This window comes from Nipponia nippon, unplaced genomic scaffold, assembly GCF_047370975.1.
Source record: "Nipponia nippon isolate SJK-2023a ecotype South Korea unplaced genomic scaffold, ASM4737097v1 scaffold_40, whole genome shotgun sequence".
Taxonomy (NCBI): Eukaryota; Metazoa; Chordata; class Aves; order Pelecaniformes; family Threskiornithidae; genus Nipponia; species Nipponia nippon.
Genome location: NW_028262359.1, coordinates 514,713 through 528,131, shown reverse-complemented (window position 1 = coordinate 528,131; position 13,419 = coordinate 514,713). Strand labels below are relative to the sequence as shown.

At 43.6% G+C, this 13,419-nt stretch overlaps 1 protein-coding gene across 7 annotated transcripts in view; it reads left to right on the top strand.

Moving 5' to 3' along the window:
* The window catches only part of UNC13B (unc-13 homolog B), a 224,037-nt gene extending 215,730 nt beyond the window's left edge, over positions 1-8,307 (top strand). For 4 of the 7 annotated variants that reach the window (XM_087777595.1, XM_087777592.1, XM_087777594.1 and 1 more), the window contains 4 exons: positions 1,165-1,221; positions 3,765-3,857; positions 4,940-5,099; positions 6,300-8,307. In XM_087777595.1, the coding sequence (XP_087633721.1) occupies positions 1,165-1,221; positions 3,765-3,857; positions 4,940-5,099; positions 6,300-6,585 (596 nt within the window). In that variant the 3' untranslated portion in view covers positions 6,586-8,307. The remainder of the gene's footprint in view (positions 1-1,164; positions 1,222-3,764; positions 3,858-4,939; positions 5,100-6,299) is intronic. The other 3 variants (XM_087777597.1, XM_087777596.1, XM_087777593.1) reach the window with 1 other exon arrangement.
* Positions 8,308-13,419: the final 5,112 nt, after the last annotated feature.

Sequence of the window (13,419 nt, the reverse complement as noted above, 5' to 3'; positions counted from 1 at the left end):
GTTCTACGCTCCATGCTACAGGAGCGTAGTCAGGAGTAGTCAGGAGTGTTTAAAATTAGAGGAAGAAGATGCTCCATTGAAGTTGCATAGTGGCAAATTCAAAGCTGATATGAGGAAGCAGCTTCATGCAATGCATGATTTGACTGCAGAACTCCACTGAAGGTGAGCGTTCAGCAGATACACAAAGAGAATTGACCATAATCTGAGAGCAGCAGGAATATACAGAGTTGCCACAGAACTGTGTGTGTGTTGGGTATTTTTATTATTTTTTTAAGCAGCTTAGAAAGAATTAAGCTCTAGTTTTAGGACATAAGATGCACTCATTATGAGGTCATTGATTATATCTCATAGCCGACTGATGGCATTTCTTTGTGGCTTGTCTGAGCCACTTTAAGAGACAGGTGCTGGGCATGGTGGGCCACTGACCTCGTCCCAATCAGCATCTACATTAGTAGGCTTGACAGTTTTGGACCCTGTTTGGGGAACAAAAGACTGGAACTATGCCACCTATATCTGTAGGATCAATGATGGAATATCTCTGAGAAAGGCATGACTTGCTCCTGAAATTGGGGCAAGGAAAAGGATATTGCTTGCATACACTTCTCAGTGACCCCCATTGGTAGGTTGGTTTGGAGAGCACGTGCATTGGAGGGACAGATGGGACAGCACTAGTATTTACAGCTGACATCTGCTTATCAGAGCTCTCTGATGTTTTGCTTTGCGTAAGTCAAGCTTCCCACAAGCCTATGGGAGGAAATGGCTGCATGCAGAACGATTTAAATGCTGACTGTTTGCCCCTCTTACTTCACTGCTTAGTGGTTGCAACTTTGTTTGTGAGATATCTATGGCCCTCGTTTTCTTACTGAGCAAGCTTCTATAGCACTACTCCGTTAAATGTTTGCTCTGCAAAGCTGGATCAGGGTTTGCAGTTTAGTTATGCCAGCACAAATTCTGCTCTTGTTTTAACCCAGACAACCTCTTACTTGCAGACAGCCTTGCTCTCCAAAGCCTGTGTTGGTGCAGAAGATCTAAGACGGTATTTTGTCTATTAAGAGCTAGATTATTTGTCCTGTATTTGTTCAAGTGACACCACTAATTGGATTGTAATTCACACTCTTCTCTCTTTATCCTGCTTGCTTCTTGCCTTTTGAATTCATGTCTCAGTGCACGATGGGAAAGGTATTAGGTTTACCGCTAATGAGGATGTTCTTCCTGATAAGGGTATGTTTAAGACTAATGTTGTTACCATAACAACATTAGCCAACTGCCTTGCTTTCAAAGTCATCTTGCCCGTGCTCAGAAACCTTTTCCAGAGACCCGTTCCCCATAGTTTCCTGTAGAAATGAACTTTCACCAAATGCTTGCATCCCGCAAACGGAGCCACGGGTTGTGTGGTGTAGAAGTCTGTACCCTGCCTGAGAGCCTGTCCCCAAGCTTGACATTTATTCATGGGATGTGAAAGCTGTCTCAGAAATGGACTGGTTTTTGAGAGATGCTACGGATTTGTTCCCCCACCCTTTACCGTGGGCTATGTATTGGTGTTTCAAGTCCTAGACTTGCATGTGTATAGTCTGCTGAGACGGGCCACTGTAATACATGGTAATGCTGATATGCACTCAAGGTTATGGCTGAGCTTGAAACATCTGGCTTGAAGGGGGGTAGCTAAAAGTCTGGGTGCCCAAGAGAGTCCTAAGAAATTAAGTCTTGTTCTGTTTCATCTCTCAATTTATTTTCTGCTGTCCAAAGTCTTTTTGTTATCTTAGGTGAATTACATCTGTAACATATTGTCACGAGCTCAGTTCTGCAGTTTCACCCTCCAGTATCGCAATACCAATCACACTTTCATGTCAAGATTTAAATCCGCTTGTCACTAAATGTGCAAGTATGTGTATAGACACAGTTGTACATGATCAGAATATTTTTCACAGGCCATCTACAACGTGTTTTTTTGTCTCTGAACATTTTAGTTAATAGAACAAGATTTTTGTATAAAAAGACAAGAATGAAGGTAGGAAAAAAAAAATCTAAATTTTGTCTTCCTTAAAGCTAATGGGATGATTCTGCTGTCATTCCTCTGAAGTATCACTGTTTCCTTTATAACCTATTAATTACACTAAAGATAGTAAAATGAAGACCTCAGTGTTTGGCGGTGCATGTTTCTGCAGATGTGGCCTGATACAGTTGTTATATACTGTTGGTAGTCTTGTCTGTTCCCATGGAAAATGCCAACAGTGTAAGTGACAGACCCACACCATCAGATGGGTCAGGTCAGTAATTAAGCCTACCAATTTTAAAGCTGTGTGCTTATATACAGAAAAGAAGCAACAGTGCCCTCCTAAGCGGGAAGAAAACAGTACATTCAGGATTGTGTACAAATGTTACAGCCTAGAGGCTTTTTATTGTACTCAGGTCAAGAATAAGGATCTACCCTAAGTTAATAATTCGAGGTTCTGTTATGTTTGCTCAGATACTTTTACTTGTATATTAATGTGACTTTCACTGCCTACAGTTCTGTGCCATGTAATTCTCTTCAGAGAATTGCACAGATTAGCTCTCAACCTCTTGGTTTTTAAATGACTGTTTTTGCTGCCTGCAGACTGTTCTTGTGAAAGTTAACATGTTAGATCCTTCTAATCAAAATGTTTGTTTAATAATATCCTTCAAGGTCCTTAGCTTGAATTTGAAACACACCAATTCTTTCACTTAGTAATATGTCTTAGCCTCAAAATTGACAAAATAGCACTGCTGTTCGTAGGTACCCAATTACCCTGTAGGTATCCCAATTACAACAGCATTGCTAATTGTCAACCTGAGATCAGACAGTTATCAAAGAGAAAGTAAAATCATTCTCACTATCTTATCAAAGACTTCATTTTCATTTTGCAAAGCAGTCTTTATCTGTAATTTACATGACATCTTGACTTTCCTACCCAGAAAAATGTCATTTCCACATATTGCATGATAATTATGATTAAAAGTTAAAAACTTGAAAACATCATAATACACAATTAGTAGGGTTCATGAGATCTTCTCCCTCTGTTACAACATGTTATGTTTTCCTCTGTGAAGCTACATCTTGTTTTCTCCCTGGCTAATTGATGAAGGGAAATAAGTATGCAAGTTGTGATTGCTTCTCTCTCATCATTTTTGGTGCACCGCAGTGGAGGGATACTCATTATTCTCCGAAGGGAAGCAGATAGGCAGTCAGGATGACAACTTTTATCTGATGTACAACATGGAAAAAGCTTCTTGGAGGGTGAGACTGCACCATGGCTCAGTGCAAATCACTAACATCTTGCTCTTTTTTTTTTCCCCTCAACTTCCTTTCTGGTGTGTTTTGTTGTTTTGTTTGGTTTTTTTGTCCTCCCATCTTCCCTGAGCGGACAGGAATGCCAATGCCCACCACTGGAATGCCTGCATGTGCACACAATAGCTTGGCAGGAGTCTCTGAAAAATCTTTGTTCTCTGTGAGGGTCCATTGTCGAGCTTCAGGTCTCTTAAATTCTTTAAAATTCTTGCTAGTTTTCTCAACAGGATGCGATCTTTATGGTGGAGTGCAAAAAACGTTAGTGTTTCTGCGTGTTGGGCATGCAAGCCTGATGTTATTTTGCATTACTGTTACATTATCGACGTTGACTGAAAAGCTGGCTATGGAAGGTGTACTGCGAAAACGTTATTGTCTTGCCGAGGCCATGAACCAAAGATGGGTGCCAATAAACAATAATCCATGTGTGCACGGGGGGGTGTCAATTTTCTTCCAACAGGCTCTGGTGTGGATGATCCTGTGGGTGAAGTGTCCATACAGATCGACCTGTATACCCACCCAGGAACTGGTGAACACAAGGTCACAGTGAAAGGTATGGCAAAGCATGTGTTATTGCTCAGGCTCTGTGACTGCGTCGAGGCAAATCTCCAGTTGGCAGTCATTACATTTCTGTGTCAGCTCATGTGATGTGAATCCAGAATTCTTTTCGCTGTTTCACATCAGGAACGTGTAGGGAAACAGAAATGAGGTTGTCCAGTCCAGCCAGTGACATGGCAATGTACAGTCCTGTTGTTTATTGGCAACGACACACGAAGTTAACAAAAATCAGATGATGGCTCTAACCAGGCGCCACAGTTTAGCCTGTGCTGCAGAGAACAGGGCAGCATGACGGGGCGATGTTGCGAAATTGCTCAGTGTAAACCGAGAGATCACAGAGCCAGTAAGAGTTCAGAGGCTCCTCTCCCCCCCTCCTGAAGGCCATGTTGGTCCCTGAAGAGCTGCTCTGAAAATAACTAAAGCAGTGATTCATCCCAGGCTTCCTCTTCCTCCTTCGTCTCCTTTGCTCGAATACAGCATATTTAACTACTTTAATTTCCTCTAAAGATTTATATAAACAGTTCTCCAGGCCTCTCTTCTCCTGGCTAAATCTGCACTGCAATGCAAAAACTGATTTTTCAGAGCTATTTCCTGTGCTTGAGTCTGCTCCCTGCAGTGACCTGAGAGAGAATGAGAATTAAAGAGCTAATAATTCTGGGGTCTGGAACCACCCACAGCTCATGGGCTTTGTTTGCCTTACCTGCAGTCTCATTTTCCTTTCTTTTTTCCGTTTTTTCTCATCCCACACATAATGTAGAGTTAAGCACTGAACTGGCAGGGCAGCCTGCCTGGAGCTGCATGAATGCCTGTTTTTTTTGACTAATTTCTTGACTATGTATATGGCAAAAGCTAAGTGCTGTCCCAAGCAGTAAATTCCCTTTACAGAACTTAAACTAGAGCAAAAAAGCATATCTCTATTACAAAAAAAGTCCTGCCTATGTGCGTCAGGACACTTGCATGTTTTGAGGTGGACTTTGTCCTCTGAAACAAGAAATTGAAAGCAGAGTGGAAAGGTGTCCAGAGCAATGGGAACAAATAAGTATTTACTGTAAAACAGGATGTGACTCTCTTTTGCAGTTGTGGCAGCCAATGACCTGAAGTGGCAAACATCTGGCATGTTCCGTCCATTCGTTGAAATCACCATGATTGGGCCCCATCAGAGTGACAAGAAGAGAAAGTTCACAACCAAGTCAAAGAGCAACAACTGGGCTCCCAAATACAATGAAACTTTTCACTTGTAAGTGTGAAAAATAACCTGGGGATCTGACCCGGCAAGTGCAGATGCAAGAGGACAGATAGGGTTTTCCAGTGTCCACGAACAGTCTGCTCAGGGCCCAAAAGAGTACTTGAACCAGTAGCTTGGCCAAGTGTTTGGTGTCTTGGCAGGAAAAGGTAGATTATGGGAGTGTTTGCTGTGGGTGGGATGCTGAGGTGTGTTCTATACCAGCAGTGTCCTTTGGCTACCTCCTGAAACACGTTGTGTGTCCCATCAACATAGTTTACTGTGCTCCATCATTTTAATGAACTTTGCGTCTTTTATTGGTAGAGTTGAGGCTGAAAGTTCATTATGTATTTTTAGTTCTTTTAATCTTAATGTGCATTTTTATCCCAACTTGACCTGTGGGACATGCTTTCTGAACTTGTTTCCAAGGATCCAGCCCTTGGAACCGGTAGTAAGTTGCACTGCTAGACCTGCAGTCTTTCTCAGCACCGAGTATTGAGCTCTTCTTATTTGGCTTTCATTATTACAAAGGTGTCTTCCTTCTTGGAGGGCTCAACAAAGGGAGCTACAGACTAGTGCTCACCCAGCTGTACACTAAGATTGAGAGGAGAAGAGATGACCAGCAAAGGACTGTAAACATCTAGGGGGAGAGGGGCTGGCCATATAATTTTTCTTTGATGTGAGAAAAGGCAGGCTTCCTCTAAGTGAAGAGATTTTGTCTGGGTTTTTTTTATTCTTTTAATTTTAGAAACATCAGGAAGGTTAGGGATGTATTTTTATTAGCATTTGCTTTAATGGAAGGTTCTGAATTTTTAATAAAGACTTAATCTAATTAAAATAGTAATTACTGAAATGAAGCAACCCTGAACAGAAGCAGAAATATTTAAAGTCATCCGAGTTGAAAATCTATTAGCATGGCTTTAATGTTCTCCACTCCTCTCATTTCACAGTTTAACACACATGCACATGTAAAGGCAGCTTGATAAGGGTTGTTCGTGTTTCCTTTTTAAGTAGCCACGTTGTCTTTATCAGCTGCGAAACAGCAGAAATGCCCATACAGAGTCGGTTTTGCTTCTCCCTCTCTGACCAGGGTTTTCTGTAGAACGGTGTTTTCCGTGGCTCATCTAGCACTCTAGTCAGCTGCTGACACCTTTATTTTGCAGAGGAGCTGATACATTCTGAGAAACTGTGAGTAAACCTGTGTGTGTTTTTCAGCATACTGGGGAATGAAGACGGCCCTGATGCCTACGAGCTCCAAGTCTGTGTGAAGGACTACTGCTTTGCTCGGGAAGACCGGGTACTGGGGATAGCAGTGATGCAGCTCAGAGACATAGCAGACAAAGGAAGCTGCGCTTGCTGGTGCCCTCTCGGGCGCAGGATTCACATGGATGAGACTGGACTTACAGTCCTGAGGATTCTTTCGCAAAGAACCAATGATGAAGTTGCCAGAGAATTTGTAAAGTTGAAATCTGAGTCCCGCTCCACGGAGGAGGGCACCTGAGCTGAGCTGTAGTGTTCCTTTTTCTCTTCTGCCCTGTGCCAATATGTGCAAGTGTTCAAGAATTCTCTTTTATTAATTACAAAAGTTTTTTTCATGTTGTCTTTGTCAGCTCCAGTAGCGCACTTGTGCTGTACAGGAAACAAATCAATCAATCTGATGTGAATTATTTATTTTTTAGTAGCTGGGTAAGAAACCATAGAGAATGAGACAATCTCTTCTTATTTAAGATGCAAATTCTGCTTTGTGTATATATTTTATTTTATATTGGAAGCTGGGTATGCTGGGTTTTGTTGATATGCAGCACTGTGATTTTATCCTCTGAAGTTGGCAGACATTAAAAAGTTTCTACATAATCACACTACGATACAAACACACAACCGTGTGGAAACTGGGAGAAGAATAATGATTTGGGGATTTGGCAAAGCACAGTTATCTCTCATTGAATTCATGTACTGTGGAGCTGTTAGGGGATATTCTGGCACCGATTATACCAATGTCCCAACGTGATATGCAGACACCTCAACGTCTGCTTAAAACAGAAGTTGCAAGTTGCTCTGAAGACGCACACCAAATGAATGTATGACCATGGGTGTGCTGCTGTGAGCATGGGCGGGACCAGTGGGACAAGTGCAGAGGGGCCTAAAATCTAATAGCCAAAAGCTGCAAAGGCAACACACCAGGAGCAGACTGCAGCTGCCCTGCTGTGGTAATTCAACAGTGTGTCTCGGAGAACATAAATCCCTGCGTGCTGCTGGGAATCCTGCATCGCCGCGGGGGTGCTGTAAGCTGCTGAACTCCGCAAGTCACACTTGGGCTACCGTGACTGACACGGTGAAGAAGGGAAAAACATTAGAGCCATGACAAATCACATGGCTGCTAGATACTTTTTCCACTTCAATATTCTTTTGTTAGTTTTTTGACATAGGATTGGGTAGTTTAATACTTGCAGGCTTTCTGTAGCATTTTGTTACCCTGGAGTAGCTGAGACCATTCCTCACTATGAACCCAGAAATGATGGCTCGCTTGGGAGAGTGCAACACGTCTCCCCTCTGCGAGCACTCAGTCTGGGGTGCTGGTCAAGGAGCAGCAGCGCCATTCGGTTCTGATCTTGTAGTCACTGTTGGCCGTGCTGCAGTTGATCCATGCTGATTGTCATTAATCTGTGATTTAGCGATACCATTGAAAATAGTTTTGCACTGTCTTAAAGAAGCGGCCTAGTTTTGTTTTCTTGCAAAACAAAACACTGTCCTGAGCAAAGTGATTGCAGGGATGTCAGAATTTCTGGCTGAAAATTCATAAGCAGGAAGGTCTGGAGTAGTGGTCGCACCTGAGGTATGTTTGTTGGAGGGATTTTACTGTTTTGGGGATTTTTTTGCTGTTTCCAGCTGCTCTTGTACTCTGGAAAGTGCAGCTGGAACAAGCCAGTCCTTGCCCGTAAAGTACTGTAATACTGTCAATAAATTCAAGGACTGCATATTGAATGACTTTTATTTTTTTTTTTCTATTTTACTCTGACACTTGTACAGCTGTATGATACAACTCCTGTATTTCATGGGCCTGCTTGTAGAGTTCTGAGATGGCACATCTGCTTTGTTCTTGTCCATGGTATATTGTAATAATGCTCTTCAAAATTCCACGCTATTTGTCATGATTTTGAATCATTGTACGTGCCATTGTTACGAGAACTGTTAGTACAGTCTTTAATAAACTCTTTTAGCAGCATTTGGAGTCGTCTGTTGAAGTGTAACTGCAATTGAGTTTGCTAAATCATGTAGGGCGCAATTGCTACTGCATCTTCGCAAATTACTCTCGTCTAGTACGTAGATATTTCTGTGGTGCTGTAAATGCCCAGCAAGGGTTATGAGTCAGGCAGTTCCCCCCTCCTCCGTGGTGCCTCTGTCTTTGACATCTTTCCCTGAAGTTCTTGGCTTCTGATAACACAGTGAGACATCACAGGAAAGCATAGAGAATAACTTAGTTCCTTTTCTTCTCCTATCTGGCCTTTAAGTTTCCTTTGTCCTCTGGTAGCCTCCTGAAGGTGCTGAACGGAGAGACTCAGGCAGGCAGTAGGATACTTTACAGATAACACATGAAGAAAAATAATTATATACCAAACTTGATTCGTAGCTTTCAGTCTGATACGAGCATTAATAATCTGTAGATGGTATTGACAAGAGATGAGAGAATAAACCTCCTTGATGTCAAGTAAGCTACTCCCCCTCCTCATTTTTGGGGGATGCTGCCAATTTACAGCAGACAAGCTCAAATAACTCAGAGACTCATATTTCATGATAATGTGGGTCTCTGAATTTCTGTGATCCGAGATGCAATTTTTTCCTTAGGTAACATATGCTCCACAATGCGAGTAACTTGGCTAACTCACAGTCCAGCTTCTAGCTCTATTTCTGTTTCTGGCTTCATCATGGGATATGCCATCAAACTAAATAACTTCCCCATGTGATGTGTTGTTTAAAGCACGACTTTAAAGCCCCACTTCAGTACCAAGTTAGATGGGACACAGGTTTCCATCTCATCAGTATGCTCGCTTGTCATCACTTCAGCAAGCACTGCAGTGGAGAGAAACCAATAAAGAGCTATTCAAAGGAAAAGCACTGTCTGTAACCATGGGGAAGAGGCCTGGGCAGGGCAAGAGTTTTGGCTGTTATTAAACGACCCAGGAACCCAAGGCTCCTGAATATATTGCTTATCCACCAGTCCAGTGCTTCTTCTGGAAACCAAGTTTGTGAACTTTTTAATCATAGAATCAATTTCCATAAGCATTGCTTTGTAACATGTTTGTCTAAAACTGTCTGCCCATCTTGCCTTGTTTCTTGCGTTTACACTCATTGTGATGCTTTGAAATTTTCTTTCCTGCCTGAAAAGTCATGCAGACCTGAGCTGCAAACACTCAGACTTTTTCTTGTACCTGTGGCAACAATACTTCGTCGTGCACGTGGCTCTCTTCGCTCTGTCTGTACACACCTCAAAATGACAGCTGGATATAGAACATACACTGTGTATCAAATACATATATAATAATAAATAAATTAATAAATAGAATACATATTTTATAAATATATATGCTGGCGTACCTGGGTGGAAAAGGCTATCCCAAGTTGGAAAAGGCTGTTCCAAGAACATGGTGGCAAAGATGGCAAGCAGCAGGGAGTGGCAAGTTGCCTGCCGTCCCATCCAGGAGCTTGTGGAGTGGAGCGACGCTGACTTCAGGTGGGACAGGAGAGAGGTGAGAGAGGAGCTGGATGCTGGAGGCATGCGGGTGAATTTTGCCGATGGTCTGACAGTTCTTGCCCGGGGGCTTTCTGCTGAGCCTGTGGGAACAGCAGAGTGGTTTCAGACTGAGGATCCATCCAATCCTGCCTCCAAGAGTGGTTACAAGCAGCTGTGCAAAGGAAGAGTAAGGATGAGGTAAGCTAATATGATGCTTCCTTCTGATGCGCTTTAAGGTGCTGGCAATTTTTAGCTCAGGGGATGTTCCTGACTCCATGATTTCCCTTTAGTAAGTCCTAAGCTAAGTCCTAAGTCCTATCTCCCCCTGAACACCTGAAAAGGAGTTCCATGGATTTACAGTTTGTTGCATGAAGACCTGTAATTTAATTACCAATTAATTAAGTAGGACCAACTAATTTAATTTGATGCCCTCCATTCTTGTGTTCAGATAGATGCTAAAGTGCTGGTCCTACGCGCCCTTACCTGGGCAATGGAGATACTGTAGATCTCTATCATATCCCACCCTAGTCATTGCTTCTTGAGGCTGCAGTGTCCCAGTTTATTCAGTTATCCCAAACCTTAGATAATCTTTGCCCTTCTTTGAACCTTTTCCATTTTTATGGATCATTTCCGAGCTGTGAGGACCAGGAATATGAGGACCAGAACAGCATCCAGCATTCAAAATGTGGACCACCTTCCCAGAGGAAGCCGCCTGAAAGCAGGATTTCACTCCTAATCTTAAGAGCAATAGTCAGTAGTTCAAAAAATCTTCCAGACTGCCAGCAGAAGATACTGGGAGGCCTCTGGGAGGACTAAGGAGCAGACATGCTGCCAGACCTCCCAGGTGACAGGGAGACATTTCGTAGGAACCAAGAAGGGGAAGTTCAAGAGGCTGCTGCAGCTTGGGAAGTCGGCGTTACTCAGAGCCAACCTGGGAGAAAGAAGCCACCCCGCTGAGATTCCGTGGATGGTAGAGAGCTGTTAACAATCCTTTTATTTCTAGCCTTTATTTGAAAAGATAATTTTCAAGAATAGAGAGAAAGAAAGAAAGGCTGGCTTTTGGACTTAGACTTTTTGATCTTTGGGAAATTCCCTTCTAAAACTGTGGCGAACTTGGGGCTGTGACACTGCCAGAAAAATGAGTCAGAGGAGTGAGAGAGCAGGACACGAAGGGATGAGCCTGTGATGGGGACAGGGATGCTGTGTTTCTGGGTGTGTGATGGGAGAGAGCGGAGACCCAAGGGCAGTGGCGGCGGGGGTGATTTATCAGTCTTCCTGGGAGAGATTAGCAAGCTGATGGATGGAGACGAGGTGGCGGGCAGGAGAATGGGAGGGTTTGGGGAGTGACGGGAACAGACTGAGAAGGCAGCTGGCGCGTCAGGCATGGGATTCAGCTTCCCTGTTTCTGGGCAGTAGCAGGGAGGGAGGAGGCAGCGGAGGAGGTCAGGCCGCTCGTGGCATTTCCTCCAGACACATCATCTTCCTCCTTTTCTGCTCTTAGGCTCTCATTTCCTCCCTTCTAGAGAAAACTCTGGACGTAGGCCTGTGGACATCTGCAATACGGCTAACGAGGCCGGTGGCATCCCCTAGTGCTTTGTGGAACATACACTGTGGGTCCGAGCCCTCCCTGGGGGTGGTGGGATAATTCCCCAAACTCCTCTTTTAAACCAGGAGTGCGGACACTGGAGGATTTTTTTCAGGACCTCAGTTCTCTGATATTTCAGTCTTCTCACTTGCTGCCTGTAATTTATGGCCAATCTAGAAATACCTGTTCTTGCACCGCAGCGTTGTTTGTCATGATGAAGTCTCGTTAGTAGCTGCTGGTGCTTGGATAACATTGCCCTCTCCACTAAACTTTGTTCTGCTACACTGGACAGCTAGGTTTCTGCTCATAAGAAGTGCTCTCCATTTCCAGTCATATGTGCATAATTCCTTTGCATCTGCTCTAAGGGACAGCCTTTCTAGCATCACTTTTCCCTAGTTTTAAGAACTTCTCATTATCAGTCCCTGCCTTTGTGTCCTTCTCATATTTCTCAGCCCATTTCCACTGTGTCACCTCATAGTCCTTTCACTAACCCCAGTCTCCTCCAGTTTCACCAAGAGTTCCCATCTGACATTATATGCAATGTTTTTTGGGTTTTTTTTGAGTCCACCTAGATTTGAGCTGCCAGATTTGTCCCTAGAATTAAGTTTGCCCAGTCACAACCCGTGGTAAGATTCAGTTGGTTCCTGAATGACACTGGATGCCTCTTACTATCATGCATTCAGTCCTGCAAGCGGCCACTGCTCCCAAGTCATCTCAGAAGCAACTGAGCCAGCTTGCAGAAATACACACCTTTGACAGGTTAGAACTGGGAAATCATGTATCAGAGACAAGGTCAAGTTGGTCCTGTGCATTCTAGCTTTGCCAAACCTATGTTGCTTTTTGTCTCTATTTCCATCCTTCCTTTTATTATTCTTTCCTTCAAGCCTTCTAAAGCCTTGCATGCTGTTCAGGTCAGCCTAACAAGTTGGAAGTCACTTGGCTATGTTACATATTTTGCATGTTATTCGCCAGTCACATAACCTTCACCTTCACAGACAAACAGACCCTGGCTGCCGAGCCTCCAGTTTCACATTTCAGTGTTACCAGAAGTGTAGCATGGAAGCGATCCTTCCCCGGGGATCAGAGGAGTTTGAGCCCTCTGAACTTTTAGTGACCCTAGTGCAGTATTTTCTCTTTCCTCATTTTCTGTTTCAGGCTATTTCTCTCTTTATGGGCGGCCCCTCTGAGGCCAAGTTCTTCTTTTGTGGGATTTTTTTTCATCTGCCTGCCCTTGACCACCTTCTTCCTGAAAAAGTGCATATGACAGAAGGGACCCGAGGGTCCCTTTGAAGGGTCCCTCAGTCACTCATGACCAAAAAACTGGCTTTAGACTTAGAAGAGTCCCCAGGAACATCTGCTCTGCGCCTCCTCAGACCAGAACGCCAAGGAAATCCTCCGCATCTTATCAGCAACCTCAAAATCTCAAGAAACTGTGATGATCTTTGAGGAGACAGCAAGCCAGAACTGCAGCTTTGCAACCAGCTTAGCAAATTCCTCACTCCTAAATGTGTCTGAGTCAAATGCAGCCAGAAGAGCAGGCAGGTGAACTGTGTCTCTCTAATCCCAGACCCCGGTGATGTCTGTCAGTCTGACCTGGGGACCTCCATACCCAAATCCTGCTTAACACTGAGCAAATGCAAGATCGTGAGATGCTTGAGCTGATTCCTTATGTGCATTGCAAAATACACTGAAAATTAGAGCAGTTATGAATTGGGAAAGAAGAGCGATAGTTTCTGGCAGCCTACAGATAACAAGCAGAAGACTGGAAGCGTAGCATTAGTTATTTCAGTACAATGTAATACTGTGTGATAAATAATGTAAACATATTGAAGGTTCAAGGAATATCAGATAAGGTTCAGAATACTTGGAGGCCAAAGCTTTTATCGGCGATACAGATCTCACCTTCCAGCACTCAGGATGATGGCAGGCCTGCAGCACTCATCACAAACTCTGTCACAGACTTCTTCCAGCCCAGTAATGATTTCACTCGGAGACCAACACGCTAGCTTCAAGTTCTGCCA